The sequence below is a fragment of the Carettochelys insculpta genome, chromosome 14 (genome assembly GCF_033958435.1).
Source record: "Carettochelys insculpta isolate YL-2023 chromosome 14, ASM3395843v1, whole genome shotgun sequence".
Lineage (NCBI taxonomy): Eukaryota > Metazoa > Chordata > Testudines > Carettochelyidae > Carettochelys > Carettochelys insculpta.
In genome coordinates, this window is record NC_134150.1 from 16,631,506 (window position 1) to 16,650,213 (window position 18,708).

Genomic DNA, 18,708 nt, shown 5'->3' on the forward strand with positions numbered 1-18,708 from the left:
CCAGTTCATTCTCTCTCACACATGCAACTCTCTTTACCACTCACCTCCAAACACAAACTTGTATTACTATGGTCACTTCTTAGTACTTCCTGCCCTGCACACATGCTATGTAAATTTTATTTTTTAAGTGTTAGGTTAGTGTTGATTGGGCTACGCATTGCATAAATTTTTATTTCTCTTACACTTTGGATTTAATTATTAGACTAATGAGCTTTAAACTACCTAACCCAGCATGGGCAACAATTTTTGATGAGGAACTACTCCAGGTGGTCAAGGGTCCCACTCTTCCATGACATTAATGTCGGGATGGAGGTTGGTCTAGAAAGAAGCTTGAGGTAAGGGATTGGGGTGCAGGAGACGGTGTGGGATCTGGGAGGGAATTTGGGTAAAGGATGGGGTTATGACTTGGGACAGGAGAATGGGATGCAGGAGAGGGTGTGAGTGCAGGAGAGGATTCTGGCTGGAAGAGGAGTGCAGGATCTGGGAGTGAATTGTGATCTGGGGCAGAAATGCAGGAGGAGGTGCCCCGTCAGAGAAGTGGGTGAGGTGCAGAGGCTTTGGGCTACAGGCCATGTGTGCTGCTCTGAACTCAATTCTGTGAGCCCACAGGAAGGAGGAGTACTTCCCATGCTGTCTGTTCTGGAAACTGGCAGATCCCATTGGCTAGAAACAGGTCAGTGGGAGCTACTGGGGGCAAAAACAGGTGTAAGAAGCCTCTCCCCAGGCATTTGATGGTCACAGACACATACATGGCCCCAAAGCTGGGCTGGAGCAGGAAGGGAGCCAGAAGAGGCTCCCAGGGGACAGACTGGGCAGCTCGGTGGGCTGGATTCAGCCCACAGGCCACATTGTACCAAGCCCTGACTGAAGTAACTGTAGTAACTTTTTAAAATACACGTATTATAGCTAGGGTAGTGTTTGTTCCTATGAGTGGTGCACACCTACATGTATTTTGGTACACAAAGTGTATTACTCACTGGATAGAAAAAAATACGGCTCATACCAGCAGCATAGGCACATACCAACAGCCCAGGCACACATTGCCTAAACGTCAAGTGGACTGCATCAGAGGGTGTGTTGACTTTTTCTGCCCCAAGCCCACAACTGCTGTCACTGGGCCTGCAGAGTACACATCAACTCATCGTTAGTTTTACAACATGCTACATAAAAAGCACTTATCAGTACAAACCAAAATTTCATACAGTCACTTGATTATATTGCTCAGTGTACTATACACTGATGCCAGTACAATATTTACATCCCAATTGATTTTATAATTATATTGTAATAATGAGAAAGCAAGCAATTTTTCAGTAATAGTGGGCAGTGACACTTTTGTATTATTGCATCTGATCCGGTAAGCAAAGTGAGGTGAAACAAGGGGACAGACAGGACTACTCAGACTCCTGAAAGGGATATAACATTCTGGAAAGCTGGAGAGACACTGATCTAAGCATTCCAGGGAACCTGGACGACTGTAGATCATTAGTTCACATCTATATCCAGCCCAGTTTGGAAGGAATTAAAAGATAATTTCCATGTGATAAGGATTCAGGAGCTTGTATGATATATGTTCACCAGGAATTGAACAGAACCCTCCCCACCTCATCTGAGCAAGTGGCCTTCACAAATCAGTGTGTATGGCACCTTTATTAGCATGCAAGTACATACATAAATGCTTTGTTCAATCTGCCATCTTCCTGAGGCTTCAGAGAGAACAGAGGCTGAATGGAGATAGAGGCAATACCCCGTTCTTGGAATGAGAAAGTGCATGAAGTAGGGCTGAGGTGCACTAATGGATTTCTGTAGAAGGACCATAGGCTGGTGCTTTCCATGCTGCCCCATGGTAACTTCAATATCCAGAGTTACAAACAAAATGAGCAGTGATACTTCTGTCACTGGAGTCTTCAACTGTTCATAATTTAAGCATATAACCATAAAGCTTGTGGCTTCCCATGTAACTGCACACTTGGGAATTTAGATAAAAAAACCAAACATACCACTATATATAAAGTATTTAATGCATATATTTACCTACAAAATTTACATCAGTTAAAAAAAACACAATGGAAGGAGAGAGTACAAAACCTCAGAGAGACTTCAGATGCAAAGGATTTTATTGCCTCAATTAAGTGAAAATTCAACATACATGAAAGTCAAACTGCTGACTTCAAGAGGCAGCCTCGCTAGTCATAACTGTAGTGAAAGGTTACCGCGCCAGCAATAGCTTTCTGTCTGTATGCTGACATGTTTGGTTACATTAAAAAATTGGAAACTGGTAAAAAGGCACTTTGAACACTTAAAATTAAACTGTTATTGTAAATATTTCAAGAACTATTATGCTGCATATACATAACAGCCACAGTTTCTCTTAACACTTTTTATTAATTTATTTGTGGCACTGATCATATTTCCTTTATCAAGTTACTTGGATCCAACATTAAACATTTGCAATACTGGCTCACAGCCAGATTACCACACAAAATAAAATCTACTTTTAAAACAGTGCAAATATGAAATTCAGATGAAGTATAGAACTATTATAATGTGATGTAAAGATGTAAATATTTTGAGAGATTCTAAAATGTTAAAACATTAAAAACAGGTAAAATTCTGAATTAGGTGAAAGCACTGAACCAAAGATAACCACAGTGAAAGTGGTTGAAGTACAGTATGTAGTTGGACACGTGATTGTTTATATTTTCAATGTTCTTAAACATAATAAGACCTTTCCCCACCACAGATTTTCTATTTTAAGTCTCTTGTTTGCTGATTCAAAAAATTGTAACCAGGAATGAAAAAATACAAGTAATTAATATTAATAAAAAACTGTGGGAATGGAAATAAGCATCCCTTTAAATACTGGTTCATGAGAACAAAAATTCATATAGCATGTATTACTCTTTGCTTTACATTGGCATTGATTTGCAATTTACAATAGTTTACAAAAACTGTATTATATAAAACAAAATGAGGTTTGGTTTCCAAGTTTAACTTAGTTACCAATTAACATACTTCACCTGCATATTTTGCTCTACCTGAAGAACAAAAGTGACACTAATACTGAAAAAGAGGTAATCAAAAGGAGCACACGCACCGATAACATGAGGACAGTCAAGACAATTTCGACAAATATGCCAGTCAGCAATATTGCACATTTTCACTGTCAACGGCGACTAGGACTCTCACTACTAGGCAACTGAAAACCAGTCCTGTTTGGCTTTTTGTTGCCACGGTACCTTGAGAAAAGTTCAGTTTTTTGTTTCCGTGGTAGTGGACAGAAATGAAAGATCACGATCATTGAACATGGGGCCTAGGTTTCAAAATTAGTTTTCCAGTCTGCAAAAGAAAGATTATAATTCAAACAAACCCCAAAATTTAACATAACATTCATCTTGTAGAGCGGCTATGTTAATTTATCTTTAGTCCACAAAAAACTGGGGTGAGAATCAGTGTTTCCTCTAAGCTGAGAATTTGGGCAGCCACCCAGGAGAGATCCAGGTGCTGCACAACTGAATAGCAAATTGCCCACAGCTAGCAACATATGTTTCTACTGGGGGTACATATCCCCATTTACCTGGGTGCAACATAATTTATTCCATCCATGGATGGAAAAAAGTTAAAAGCAACATTGTTGAGAACTAAGGGTTTATCTCAATGGATCAATTAAGTAACTTAGAGTTTCACATTTTAACCATACTCTATTTGTAAAAATATAAATATACCATGTTAGGCTGTCTATCCATAACAGCATGTAGCTACATGGGTAAGATTCTGGAAACAGAGAACTTCCAGAGCTTTTTTCTGATGCATCTCCCCTGTCCCTTCACCCCTCCTCCCACACTCTGAGCCTTTCCCTGCAGCAAGAGGAAGTACCATTATTGGATACTGTACTGTTTAAAACAGTGGCATACTATCTACAATATGGGAGGATCTGCTCGGGCTGTTCATACAAGTAAGCCCATCTACACACCTAAGCCTTGTCTAAACATCTGCTCCAGGGGTGTGCACTAATTCTGATGGGGCAGGAGCAGGCCAAGAATTTGTTAAGTGGTAAAGAGCCACACTCCTTCATGATATTGATAGAGGCGATGCAGGGTCTGGGATAGAGTTTGGGTGCCAAAGGGAGCTCAGGGTAGGAGAGGGTGTGGGATGTTCAGAGTCTGGGTGAAGGAGGGGGTTTCACATAAACCAAGGGATTGGGATGCAGGCTCCGGGAGGGGATTTTGACCTGGAGGAGGGATGGATGGAGGAGGGAATGCAGAGTCTAAGAGGGGTTTGCAGTCCAGGGATTAGGTTGCAGGGTTTGGGAGGGGACTTGAGTGCAGGAGCAGCAGCGTAGAGGGTTTGGATTGCAACCTGGGGTACAGGTACAGGGAAGATGGGGTGCCAGGTACAGGTTCTGTCCAGGAGATGCTTATCTTAGGCAGCTCCCAGCCAGCCACCCAGTGGGACCTTGGGGGGGTCCTCCGCACACTGCCTATGCTGCAAGCATGGCCCAGCCAATGGGAACTGCGAGATTGTACTGGGAGTGGAAGCAACATGGGAAGCCTCTGCCCTGCCCCCTCAGGGTTGTGAGAGGCACTTGGCTCTCACAGCCAGATGGCTTGGGCAGCATGCAGAAGAATGGCAGGGAAGGAGACTGCTTGAGGCTCCCACTGGGCCACATGATAGTGGTGGGCTGGATCTGGCCTGCAGGCCTACCCCGATCCACACTGCTATTTATACCTGTGCCAGCTGGGCATGCAGTGCCTGTTCAGGGAGAAAGGGCAACCTCCCCTTTTGGCATTTATCCTGCCTTAAACATGTATATGTAGTCACTAAGACTAGAGTCACTTACATCATCACAGGACATGTTATACTCTGCCAAGACTGTTCGACATCGGGCTGCTATACTGTGTGGATTTCGTCAAAGGAAAGTATTAAACAAAGATTTGATATGGACTGCAGTCACAGTAAGAACTCTCTCAACTTCTACCTGACAAGCTAGCAAAGGATACATTGATGGTGCCACCACTCTTTTGTGAATTCCGGCAAAGAACAAGCCTATTAGAGTAATACAGCTAATTGTGAAGAATGGATGATTCCACAACGATGTGAAAAAGGACACCTAGGACAGAAATCAAATTATATTGAAGAAAAACTATAAAAAGATTTCATCACTGAAGGGACATCAACCTAGAGACTAAATATTTCAGATAGGATGTTTAGGGCCTTAGGCTAAGCTAGAACAGATCACTTAAAATCCTCATTTTTCAGAAGTTTGTAATCCAGCTACTCTTTACAAAAAGGGCTTCTGCCAAACATCCTCCCTGTGAATCTCCCTTCTGCTTTCAGATATTTTGCAAGCTAACAGAGAAAACTGTCTCCCGCTTCCTGGGAGAACTCTCTGAGCAGTTGCCCTGTTAAGTGATACATGTTTCATTAAAAAGGATAAGGTCATGGATATAAAGTCTAAAATTTTACTTGGTGGTTTTTAAACTGGGGGCAAAATACACTGCTAACATCTGAAGGGAGTTTTTAAAACTATGAGATATGAGTATCTCTTTGGCTTCTGATTTGATCAACATGCTTCTTTTTTAAAGTTCCAAATTAAGAAGTATTTTCCTGCTACTGCCAATTTTTTCATAACTCATCCTGTGTTTTTCCTTCCACTTCTGAATAAAGTGCAATAACTGTACCTCAATTTATTGCTTGGATGTAAAAACTAAAATAAGTTCAGAATCTTTTACCAATTTTTTTCAGCTTGGCAGCAAACCAAATTTACTACATTCCATGCAAAACTCAAAAGCGTTCATATCGAGTAGACCCTTGACTTCCACGGTAATTATGTTCTGGGGAAACCAGGTACAATTCGAATTTCCTGCAAGCTGAATTGAGGCAGGGCCACCAGCTCATCCCCAGCAGCTGCCACCATGGGGGCGGGTAGAGCAGCAGGGGATTCCCCCTCTCAGTCGGGATCCCCCTGGCAAGGGGCTGGTGAACTGGCATCTTCCCCCTTGACTGGTGGATCCCTGCACCCACTGCAGCAACAGCTGCTGGGGCTGTGCTGGCAGAGTGAAGTGCTCCACCAACTAACCAGTCCATTGATACAGGATCCCCCTTGACTGGGGAATCACTTCCCCCGTAACAGGGGGATTCCCGTCTCCCACTGTGGCAACACAGCAGCTCCCTGGGGCTAGAGCTGCTGCCGCACCCCTCGCACCCCCATTCATGCTAACACAAGATATGTACATTTCAAATTGCATGTATCTTGGGGTCTACTGTAAAGTACATTGGACAACTATACCTACAGATTCAGTTTAATAGATACAATGTAGCCTAGAAGTCTGTAATCATTTCAGAACAAGCTGCAAATGTCTGCTATGGGCTAAAACTGCCAAGCCTCAAGCTACTCCACTGACAATTTAGGGAAAAAAAATCAGTTTGATCATCTTACATATTCATGTTAAACAAATTTAAGTGCACAGATGCTGTATGCATATCTAGGGTGACAAATTTTAAACTGTTCCACAGCAACAAAGTAATTTCAACCAGAAAAGGCAGATACTTCCAAATGCAGAGGTAACAAAGATAAAAAAGCTAAGGACTAATTAGCTTGCTAGTGTCATTACAAGTTCAATTTGCTTGATCATGTATCATGCTAGTTTAAGGCAGCCTCAGCAGACTAATTTCTACAGACACAGAAAACACTTACTCTTCTGGGGAAATCACCCTTATTCATCATAACTGTGGAATGCCTCATATAGTCTTAGCTGCCTACTTCAAATCAAAGCATGATCCTGCGATGTAAGCGATCCTCTGCATTTGTCCTTCATAACTAATGTCTTGATTCATTCAGGGAAGTAATTGCTATTAGGTTATCATTCTTCAAAGCAATCTACTTCCTGAATACATACACTTGGTTTTTAGATCACAAACATGAGACACTTAATATTTCAATATTAGAGTATAACTTACCTTCTGTGTCTCAGGATCTATTAACCAGTTCCAAGCACCAGTTGCTGTGCAGACTGATACCACTATAAGAAGCACTGATGAAAAACAGAAGTCATAAACACCCCATGATTCATATTCATTAGACTGTATTTAATGCCTCATGAGAAACTTTGAAAGAGAGCCTTCAGTTTCTCCTACTCATTCTTGATTACTAAGAATGCCCAAAGAAGAACAAGATTTCTTTGAAAAGTTCTACCTGCATATCATGTTGGCTTCTCACCTGGACTCCCACCTTTCTATTTATGAAGTCAAAGTGAAGAAAATTAAAAAAAAAGTTTTACTGTTTAAAAAAATGCAACCCTTTGAAGATTCTATAGGCTTCCTAGAGTTGATAAAAAAATTAGTATCCAATAGTGTTTTGATCAATAAAGACATGCTGAGGTTTGGAGAGAGATGAGAGGTTTCTACCAGATACACTAACTTAGAAACAGAGAGTTGAGGAAGAGTAATACAAAATAACTTCCTTGAGCGATACACTATAAAACCACACGGACTGCTTTCCAAAGGCCAATTACAACAAGGTGCCAGTCTTGCAAATTGTTCTGTATAAAGGCAGGCAGCATTGCCAACTCTTGCAACTTCAGTCCAAGTATAGCAATATCGGTATTTTCCTTAAAGCGTCATCAGGCAAGTGACTATGAGGTTCTCAGCTTTTATTTAAAAAGTTTGATTTTTAGCTCTCCACTCATGGTTGTGGACAAAAGCCTGAAAGATGTGAATGATACACATACTAAAGATCAAACCTCATTGTTTGCAAAGCAGCCTTATGAGATCTTAATTTTGAGGGGGGTGACAATACTGATAAATATAAAGGGTCCAATTAAGGGCTAGAACTGGCAAATTCTAAAGGGACTGAAAAAAGTTGTGCTATATAAAATTAAAAGTTATTTCTCCAGTTTCACACAGAAAGACAGTAAAGATCTAATTTTATCAATCCCAGTTTCCCAGAAAAAAAGCAGTTATTATACAGGTAACAGAATTAAGTCATTAGGTGCTATAGCCAATTTTTATTTAAAATTTCACGAGTGTGCCTTAACATTTTAGCCTACATTTAGAAATATCTGAACAGTTTGGAAGGGACTTCCAACACTCAAAAAGTAAATACACCCATTCAAATCATAAGTTATGGAATCAGTGAACTTCAGGTCTTGATTTGGACGAAACCTTGAAAAATATACTAAGGAATAGGAGAATGCCATTAATAAACAGACTGTTTTAAGTTACCATGGTGAAAAAGGAGCCCAGCTTAGAAACTATGTTTATATATATATATTTAGCCAGAAAAATAGAAGACTAAAAAAGGTAGTTAAGACTTAGATTATGTTTACATTAGAAAACTTACAGTGGCATAGCTCTAGCTATGCTCCTATAAAATTTCTCATGTAGCCACTCTATCCTGACAGAAAAGGGTTCCGCTATTGACATAATTAAACCAACAGTAGGGGTGTGTTTACACGAGCACAAATCTTTGAAACAGCCATGCTAATGGCCATTTCGAAGATTACTAATGAGGCACTGAATTGAATATTCAGCACCTTGTTAGCATTAGGACACTTCCAGCCGCAGTGCTTTGAAAGCGCTGCTTTCAAAAGCGTGCAGCTCAACGTGGCTACACTGGGGTCCTTTTCAAAAGGATCCTGCACCTTTCTAAATCCCCTCACCCCACTCACTGATTGGAATAAGGGGATTTTGAAAGGGAGGATCCTTTCGAAAAGGACCCCCCTGTGTAGCCACGCCAAGCCACGTGTTTTCGAAGCACCGCGGCCGGAAGCATCCTAGTGAGACGCTGAATATTCAATTCTGCGCCTCATTAGTAATCGTCGAAATATGGGTATTTCAAAGATTTGTGCCCACGTAGACACAGCCTAGCTGTTAGCAGGAGCTCTCCCACTGATAGGGCATGCATGCTGCCACCTTTGCCAGCAAAACTCATGTCTCTCGTGGGGGGTGCTTTATTTCCTTCCATCACATTCCTGAGTGACATAAATTTTGCAGACATAAGCAGTACTTTAGACCTGGTCTTAATCATAAAGCTGAAAATGTACCTCAAGTTGTCCTGAAGAGTTCCTTTTAAAAGATACTAATGCAGTTTTCAAAGTCCATTCAGTCATAACCTTCTTTGTTGAGGCTGCCTATAAAATCATTATACTTCTAGCTTTGCTGCTTTTGCCAATACCTACTTTTGAATAGAACTGTATACATGGTATATATGCAATAACATGAAACCAATTATTTTACTTTTGGTATTTTTTCATTAAGGTTGTGTGTGCTACCTTCAAATATTAAAGAGATTTTAGGCTTGCATACAAAATATGTACAATAAGAGATTTAAAGCATTGTTTTGTTTTTGTAACACACAATTTATGGTAAATGACAACTGAAGTATCAAAGAGTCAGTCCATCTTCTCCTTTAAAATATTTAGCTTACTTCTCCAACGTCCTGTAGCTGGTTGCAAACATGCAATATATTCAGTAAGTCTTCTTTCAAAAGCCTTGAGATCTGAGGAAAAGACAGGCAGAGATCTAGTAAATCTCAGTCTATTAGTTGAAGTTCAATAATGAAGGCTTCAGATTCTATTCTGATACTTATGCCCTGTGCAGTTCAGCCTTGTAACTTGCAGAGGAAAGCAGTAATTAATGATTTAATTATCAAAAATTCACTTGTATCTAAGATTAAACAAAGTGGATGGAAAGAGCCATAGCACTGTATTTCAGCACACCACCTTACCATGTTTTTTCGGTTAAGTTCCCCACCAAAAAGTAATATAATTAAGTGACTGGCATTTCCCTGTATAGAAGGGCTTCACATATATTGAAGAGATTAGAATACCTGGATAAGGTGTCCCTTTGAAAGTCTAAATGGTACATTTATGTTAATTTATTAAAATACTCAAAAACAAAATAGATTTTTCTATTTTCTGTGCCAATAATAGATAGATTTTGATATTTTGTTAGTGATTAGAATGATACCACAGTATCCCCATAACACTACAAAAATTCTTACGTCATTTGGTATGATTTGAAATTTGAACAGTCCTTTGCTTTAATAACCTTTTTTTACCTGCCACTCATCTTGGACAATGAAAATAGTCATAAATGGTTTAAGTTTTTGCCTGCTTTGGAATACTACTCTTAGTAGCATGTTTGGCTTTGCAACACTGTTTAACATGACAAGCTGTCTACTTAAGAAACATGTTCTAATTTTAAAAAGGCAAATACCCTTTTAACTTCTGTTAAGATTTCCTTGCAACCAGAGAAGTTTTGTGCTAAACTACCCATTAAACGTATTGACATCTAAATTTTTATTACTAAAGGCAAACTGGCATCAAGTGACAGCCACTATTCTTTGAAATAATTCCATATTACAGTAATGCTTTAACCACTATTTGATCAACCAGCACGCTCAAATAACCAGCATAACTTACAGCTAAGCAGCTCTAGTCAGCAGACACCAGGCAAGAGCACAGAGAGAGCAAAGGACCCTGCAGGCTGCACTCAGAACGTTAGCCCTGCATCCCTTTGTGCTGCACCTAAGGACACAACCCAGAAAACAAGTACCTCAAGACAGGCTCAAGAAGATCAATAACAGAACACTACTTGTCATTACCTATAGCCCCCTTCTCAAACACCTGCAGCAGTGCATCATCAACAATCTACGCCATACACTGGAACACAATGCCACTCCCGGAGAAGCCTGTTGTCTCCTACAGACAATCACCTAACCTTAGGAAATTCTCACTAGCAACCACAGGTCACACCACAGTAATACTACTCCCGGAATTTTTCCTTGCAGCAAACCCCACTGCTAACTTTGGCCACATATTTATTCTGGAGACACCATCAGTGGACCTAATCACATTAAATTACAAGCTTAGTGGCTCATTCTCCTGTACCTCAACCAATGTTATATATGCCATCATGTGCCAGCAATGTCCCTCTGCTATGTATATCTGACAAACTGGACAACCACTTCACTACAGAATGAATGGACACAAAGCAGACATTAGGAATCTGAGTAAACATAAACCTGTCAGCGAGCATTTTCAATGGAGTGGGGCCACACAGTTAAAGACCTGAGAATATGTACCTTACAACTAAGACTTGTAAGAGACTTTAACAGCAGATTATCAAGAGAAATGTGTGACCTGCAGTTTATGCTCAAATTCTATATGTTGAGGCTTGGCCTTAATACAGATAGTAATTACCTTACGCATTACTAAGACAGCTTCTCACTCTGATATTTGTAGTGATCTCAGGCAGGATACTTAGTATTTTGCTCTCCTCCTCTCCTCACTTCACCGCCACTGCCCTTTCAGTCCTATGAATCTAATTTGTCAGCTTTCATTTAAAAAAAAAAAAAATTTTTTTTGATCTGTACTATAAAAACAGTCAGTGCTGTACCGGAAATGGCATATCTCCAGATCTGAAGAAGTGGGTCTGCCTCATGAAAGCTCATCACCTAATAAATTTGATTTCAAAAATCAAATGGAGAGAGAAATCTCTGAGCTGCAATTTATTTGCAACTTTGACTCCATTAACCATGGATTAAACAGAGACTGGGAGTGGCTCGCAGCTTACAAAAGCAGTTTCTCTGCTCTGGGTGCTATCATCTCCCCATTAGACTCTGACAAAGGCTCACATCCCCCAGTCTGATCTGACTTGTTTTTTCCTCTTTTGATAAGTACTATTGATACTGGGCCATTTTCACCTTGCTGAACAGACCTTGGCAGCTCTGGCCCTCCTTCTTACTGGGACCCCACGCTTTAAATAACCCTCTGAAATCACCCCCCTGACTCATGGATCTGATGAAGCGGGTCTTTGCCCATGAAAGCTTATGCTCCAAAATATCTGTTAATCTATAAGGTGCCACAAGACTTCTTGTTGTTCTCCAAGCTACAGACTAACACGGCTACCTCTCTGATACTCATCATCTCATAAATTATTTTGTTAGTCTTTCAGGTGCTACATGACTGCTTGCTCATTTTATTAGAATACAGACTAACAGGGCTCCCTCTGTTACTGCCCATTAAGAAATAAGTAATGCCAATTACAACATAGATATTTCTTCGAAAAGATCTAGACACAGGATCTGCCAAGTAGCCATCAGGCAGTCACTTTTAATGACTGCCATTAACACTCTTCTAAACTATCTAATCTCCCTCTCTTGGGACACAGATATTACCTGAGTGCAGCCAGCAGGCTCCTCTGCTCTCCCACCCAACATGAGCTACTCAAACTGACCAGAGCCACTCAGCTGAGGTCATGTCCTGCTGGTGGTGGCGGGGGGTGAGGGGAGGGTTGTGTGTGTGAGGGGCAGGTAACAGTCTTCTAATGTATGTGGATGCTTGTGGAAAAAGACTGGGAACAATATTCGGCATATATTTTTGTCTGTTAATATATAATCTTGCTTTTCTTTAGTGTTATGGATTGCTAGGTATGCCTCTCTATTACCCAGAATATTTGATTATCTGGCCACCTGCCAGTCCCATGGATGCCAGCTATCAAAGAGTTTACTTCATATAGGTTGCAACCCTCAAATCCAGTACTCTCTCATCCAGCAATACCCTTTGTCTAGCAGGACCACAGATGTTGCCAGATGAGAGAATAGCAGGCAAATGCAGGAGTCCCAGCAAGGCTGGCAGCAGAGCCCCTGCTTGCCTTGTGGCTTCAGGGTGGGAGGGTGCTGTAGGTTCGGGAGCTGGAGCCCTGTTTGCCCTGTAACAGCAGCGGTTAGGAGGCTGTAGCAAGGCCAGGACCACAGCCCCTGCCTGCCCCATCGGACTGGGATTCAGAGCCCCCAGCAGCAGGTCCAGTATGCTGCAGTGGGGTCAGGAGCCAGAGCTCCCACTTGCTCCACAACAGTGGGAACTGGGAGGCTGCTGCTGGGTTGGGACACAGAGCCCCATCCTGCCCCATGGGGCTGGGAGAAGGCAGCAGGATCTGGAAGCCTGCTGCAGGATTGGCACTAGAGCCCCCACTTGCTCCATGCCAGCAGAGCCCAGGAGGCTGCTTTGGGGCCAGGACCTGGAGCCCCCCATCTGCTCCCCTGCAGCTGGGACCCACAGTCCCCCTGTAGCCAGACAGAATCCCCCTGCTCTACTCCATCTTGCCCCTCTCAGGTGCCTCAGAGCACAAAGGACAAAAGGGACCAGCACAGTCTGATGCCTGGGAGCACAGATGTGCTAATCTCATGCAAAGTCTTTGATGCCTCAGAGCACAGATGTGCTGCCTCATCAAGACCCTGGATAGTGGAAGAACATAGATAAGACGGCTAACAGGCCAGCCGAGGACCACAGGGCCTCAAACTGCCCTTGGCTGGTACTGATAATTGACACGCCTACACGTCGTCCCAGGAGAGGAATCTCACGCCCATACGAAAAGAATGTTCAGTCTTAATTTAGTTCTCTGTCTTACAAGTGTAAATTAAGTTGCAACTCCCTTGTAAGAACAGGCATCACAAAGGCGAACCAGTACAATTGGCATCTTTAGATAAGGAAGAGTGTACATGACTCAAGGGGTATAAAGAAGGGTCTGGAAGCCCACTCTAACTGAGCTCCAATCACCTAAACCTGCCGGTCAGGTAAGGTCATTGCCTCCTGAGGACCCAGGGACGCCCTCCTCATACTCTTCTGCCCGAGGGATTGACTGAACGATGCTGGCTATGCCGGAGTCGGAGGACGCAAGGGCGAGAATTATACCTGCAATGTACTTTTGTGCACATTTCATAGTAAGAGCTCTGTAAGCTAAGGCGTTTTGTCCTCATACTTGTAACTTGTAATCTAATTGGTATGCCATATGTATCATCCTACTAGTAGTTAAGAAGATAGAACAATAACCTTGTAACTGCTAAGATTCTTATTTCTGCCTTTTAATAAATAGTAACCATTTAAGCTTCAGTCTGACTCCTCCCAGTTACTGTAACTTGGCCGAACACAAACAAAGAACCTTAGCCGGTTTGGCTATTTTAGCGTGGTCAGTGGTAAGGCGCAGTGAGAGCTGAGCACTGAGTCGTGTCACCTCCACGGGACAGACTCCTGGGGCACCCATCAGCCACCCTGGCTGCCCACTGCGAAGAGAGTCTGTCCAAGCAGTTAAAGACACAGGTGGAATAAGCTCTCTGCACCAAACCTTTGAGGCCACCCATCAGCCACACCAGCTGCCCGCTGTGAAGGGACTGCCTGTCCTAGCAGTTAAAGACTTGAGTGAATCTCTGGGGCATCCGTCAGCCACCCCGGATGCCTGCTGCGAAGGGACGGCCGGTCCTAGCAGTTAAAAACTCGGATGTAACAAAGCTCACAGACCACTCATTACCCAGCCATCAGCTAACACCCCGGTCTGCACTGCAACAGTGGGGGGTGGGACACTGCCATCGGCTGGGATCTGGAGCCCCTACCTGCTCAATGGCAGCAAGGGCTGGGAGGCTGCTGCAGACTAGCGCTGGAGCCCCTGTCTGCTGAGGGGCCTGGGAGGCTGGCCACAGGGCTGGAAGCTGGAACCACCACCTGCCCTGTGGCAGCCACTGAGAGCCTGGGCTGTCCACTTTCCCTTGTCCAGCAAATTCTATTGTTCAGGAATAACATGCTACAGACCTGACAGGATAAGGGTGGTGCAAAACAAGGTAGCAATAGAAGGAAAAAACAAACCCACACCCACCATTTTATTAAAATGTATGCCTGTTACTTAAGTGTGTACTTTATTCGATAAACATTGAAATAATCTCTGCATATATCTAGTGAAACAAATGTAACTACTTCATTAACCAATAGAAAACATTTGTAAATTAGATGCAACTTTCATGTTTTAAATAAAGTGTATACACAAAATAAAAGCTTGCACTACAATTTATAAGTTTCAATCGCCCAAATTAAGAACATCTTTTAAAAAAACATGCCCTTGGTGTTAAAAATTGTCTCTCCAAGTTTTAATCAAAGAGATAATTGTGATTGTGATTGTGTGTGTGTGTGAGAGACAGTAAGTGTTGATAGTCACTTCAGTATTCCCATAATTTCTAGTATTTCTGCTATTGTACCTACATCTTGTTTCTTTTACATATATCATCTAGTCTAATCTTGAAGCACTGGTGTTTTTAAAATACCCTTCTGTACTGACTTTTGCAGAAAAAAAACAGCTTTAAATTCCTCCTATTACAAATCTGTACCAAAACTTAAAACACTGATCTGATTTAATAAATAATTTTTCAGTTAGTTATCACATCTCAAGGTATTTGAAATACATAATGCAATTAAAGAATTACAGCTGTGTTGAATATATAGCTTACATTAAAAGTTGTACACTCATCCCCCACTATACGAGCATATTTGGTTCTCAAATTTCTGCTCAAAGGCGAAAACTCATAAGAGGGACACTAAATTCTCATTAAAATACATGTAAAAGTCCCCAATTCATTCCAAGTGCTCATAACTCGGCAAAGGAGTGGCAGTGTGTGTCGCTGCTTTTGAAAGGTAAGTGAACCTTGGGTTTGTGGGGAGCTTAGGGAGGGTTAAAACCTGGTGGTAGGTTGGGTCTGTGGGGAAGGTGGGGGTGTTAAAGCTGCAGCAGTTTGGGTCTGCAGGGAGGGCAGGGGGTTCAGGCTGAGGGAGGCTGAGGCTGCGGATCCAGTGGGGGGCGGGTTCAAGCTGCAGTGGGTTGGGTCTGTGGGGTGTTAGGTCCGTGGGGTGTTCGGGCTGAGGTGGGCTGGGGCCGTGGAGCTAGCGGGGGGCTCAGGCTGCAGTGCGTTGGGTCTGCGGGGCTGGCATGGTTTCAGGCTGCGGTGGGTTGGGTCTGCGGGGGAGTTCGCTCATCTAGTGAACAAAGGTAGGTATATGTATCCCTTATTTTAGTGACTACTCGTAAGTAAAGTACTCGTTTAAGCAGTGATGAGTGTAGTGCATATTTTATGACAAGTTCCAAGCAAGAACTTAATAGGCTACACTGTTAAAGACTAACAAATGTTTCTAAACTGCTACATGACTGCTTGTCTTTTGTTAAAAACAGACTTTGTCATGAAACAACTCAACCAAAGAGAGGTGGCAGAAAACAAGTTTTGCAGACTACAAATTGAATCTCTAATCCAGAACTCTCTCATCTAGCAATATCTGTAATCCAGCATGATTTTAGTTAGCCAGACAACCACTTATCATGGGCACAGCCAAGTTTCCCATGATCCCATAAAGTTTGTTTACAGGCTCCAGGCCTGATTCTCACTATTCTGTGCTGCTATTTACCACTTATCTACCCCTAAACATCTAAGAGGGCAGGAAGCAGTGGAAGTGTTGGGACCATGCTACACGTTATTGACCTCCTGCCGTAGTCTCCAGTTCAGCAATGGTCAGGTCCCGAGAGCAACCTCCAAAGCGTGCGGTGTGTTCTCGCTGGAGAAAGCCGGGGTCGGCGCTCTGGTGCAAATTAACTGGCTCAAATAAAAAGCAGAACTTTGCCCTTTCACAACCGAGCCCCTTCCTGCTTCCACATCGCTCCCTCTCCCTCCACCAGCGAGCGAGCGAGCGAGCGAGCACGGCTTCAGCACACCCACTGCTGCCAGACTCACCCGCCGCTCGTCTTAGCTCCAGCCCGGCAGCGCGGGCCAGCTCCGCGCAGCCCCCACCGAGGGCCAGGGACGTCCGTCTCTTCTGTTCCCACCCCCTCCACTCGTCGGTGGCTCGATGTCCCACAGCGGAGAACGCGTGGTCTCGGCCGGCCCCCCGGCAACACCTTTGGACGCCTCCGGCCGTTAGGCATGAGACGCGCTGGGGCGCGGTAGCCGCACACACAAGATCCCTCCCCCGGCGACTGCCGGTGCCGCCTGACGGCCTCCGGCGGGAAAAGAGAGCGGCGCCCTGGGCCCACCTATTACCTTCTGCCTGCTCCAGCGAGTTCATGGCGGGAGGGCGACCAGAACGCACAGCCGCCCCCTCCTCAGCCGCTCACAGCGGGTCGCATCGCAGACCCGGGACTAGAGCCGGCTCCTAGTCCCGCCCCTTCCGCAGTCCCCGCTACCCCCAACAAAGCCTCACGCCATTGGGCATCTCTTCAGCATGCCACCCCACCCAGCAAACCCCATCCTCATTGGCTGGGAAGGGAAGGGAAGGGAAGCGAAGCTAAGGGACGTTGCTGTAGGCGGGACTTTGCCCGCAAAGGGGTGGGCTCAAGGGATGCTTGCGCGTGGTTGGAGCGCAGAATTGTGCGGGAGCGGCTCAGTCCCGAGGCGCACGTTCACATCCCTGAGGGGATCGAGTTGCACGAGCGAGAAGAGGCCCCATCCAAAGGCGATGGAAATCGGTGACCAGACTCCTGCGGGGAGCCTGCCTCGCTCCGGGCAGCACTAGGGTCGTCCCGCAGTTATCCCCCTACCGATGCGTCCAGAATGCCAACCTGTTCAAGTAACTTCAGTCTATGGCTGCATTGGTCGGGGGGTGTCGGGGGGGGGGCAAAGAAATTTTATACCAAATACTATTTATTTTGTGTTAATCTGAGCAGTTCTGGGCTCTGGGATATAAAAAGCCAGAAAAATAACTGCTTGGCTTGGAGAGTGCAGAAATGTGAGCAAGTCTCTCGCTGCCCTTTGTTACAGTATTCAGCGGTGGTGGTGGTGGTGGCGTGTGTCGGTACTTGCTGTTACCGGTATTTCAACAGCTCTCGCTGAGAGATTGAGTGGGGAGGGAGGGGCGAGAGCCAGCGGACTACCAGCTCTTTAAAAAAAAAAGCGCTCTGGTGTTTCGAGATTCTTTTATTATTTTTTTTTCTGCCGATGGGAGCATACACTGTCCCTCATCTGTTTCACAAGACAAGTCACAATCACTAAAATTGGGGTTAGGCGGGAACTACGGATGCAGGAGGTGCTACAGCACCCGTTGGCTTGAAGTGGTTCCATTATACACATGGTTTACAGTAGCAGAGAGAGAGCTGTGCTAGTCTATATACTATCAAAACAAAAAGCAGTCAAGTAGCACTTTAAAGATGAGCAAAATAATTTATTAGGTGAGATTTCATGGGACAGACCCACTTTTTCAGACCAGAAGAAGTGGGTCTGAGGAAGTGGGTCTGTCCCACGAAAGCTCACCTAATAAATTATTTTGCTAGTCTTTAAATGGCTACTTGACTGCTTTTTGTTTTGAGGGTTTACAGTGTTCATCAGCTCTCAGCACCTCAACTGTAAACATTGTTTCAGCATCTCTGGGTTTGATTAGATGACCCTGATAGTCTTCTAATTTTGTGATTCTCTGAAATACTAGTATCCTATGTAAACATTTAATAGAGTTTCCACTTTAAAATGTCTAAAAAGCAATGCAACTTATTTTGGTAACTTTTTTGTTTTAATGTTGCAAGCAGGTTTAATCATTTGCAAGAATTAATGAGTTGATATTAGCCTTCCTTCAATATATGTAATAACAAAAGTTGCAATGCGGCCTTTGGGTAATGCCAAAAGTCCATGAGAGTCACATTTTCAGGATCATTTGAAATATATTGAGCTTACATAGAAGACACTTTCAAACACACAGCATGAAGCACAGCAACTTACATGGGTCTGTAGAACCATAAAGTAATGGCCCATACAATGACTAGGGAATGCAAACAAAACCCACATTCCCCATATTTTTTGTTCAATAAATGGATTTGATTTTTCTAAAGCCAACAAGGTTTAAACTCAGACAGATGTATTCCTTAGTAACAGAGAGTAAGCCATGCTAGTCTATACACTATGTATTCCTT

The 18,708-nt window shown here is 43.4% G+C and overlaps 1 protein-coding gene across 2 annotated transcripts; it reads right to left on the bottom strand.

The window, feature by feature from the left end:
* Positions 1-1,103: 1,103 nt before the first annotated feature.
* On the bottom strand, positions 1,104-16,975 carry CNEP1R1 (CTD nuclear envelope phosphatase 1 regulatory subunit 1). Of its 2 annotated transcripts, XR_012647521.1 has the most exons (7): positions 16,853-16,975; positions 9,428-9,499; positions 6,961-7,034; positions 5,001-5,110; positions 4,841-4,895; positions 1,672-3,339; positions 1,104-1,119 (listed from the first exon to the last, which is right to left on the bottom strand). XR_012647521.1 is itself a non-coding variant. In XM_075009085.1 (6 exons), exons 1-6 carry the CDS (start codon positions 16,875-16,877, stop codon positions 3,298-3,300), a joined length of 378 nt encoding a protein of 125 aa, XP_074865186.1. In that variant the 5' UTR covers positions 16,878-16,975; the 3' UTR covers positions 1,619-3,297. The 2 variants fall into 2 exon arrangements, 1 of the variants encoding a protein (XP_074865186.1); XM_075009085.1 differs by lacking the exon at positions 1,104-1,119 and having other exon boundaries at positions 1,619-3,339.
* Between the last annotated feature and the right edge of the window lie 1,733 nt (positions 16,976-18,708).

What these genes read in the sequence shown, in the direction of transcription:
- CNEP1R1 (XM_075009085.1), bottom strand. Translation starts at nt 16,877, where the DNA reads ATGAACTCGCTGGAGCAGGCAGAAG. An exon ending in CTCGCTGGAGCAGGCAGAAG is followed by an intron (nt 9,500 to 16,852) that starts GTAATAGGTGGG and finishes TCTTTTCCTCAG; the next exon opens with ATCTCAAGGCTTTTGAAAGA. An exon ending in AGCTACAGGACGTTGGAGAA is followed by an intron (nt 7,035 to 9,427) that starts GTAAGCTAAATA and finishes GTTTTTCATCAG; the next exon opens with TGCTTCTTATAGTGGTATCA.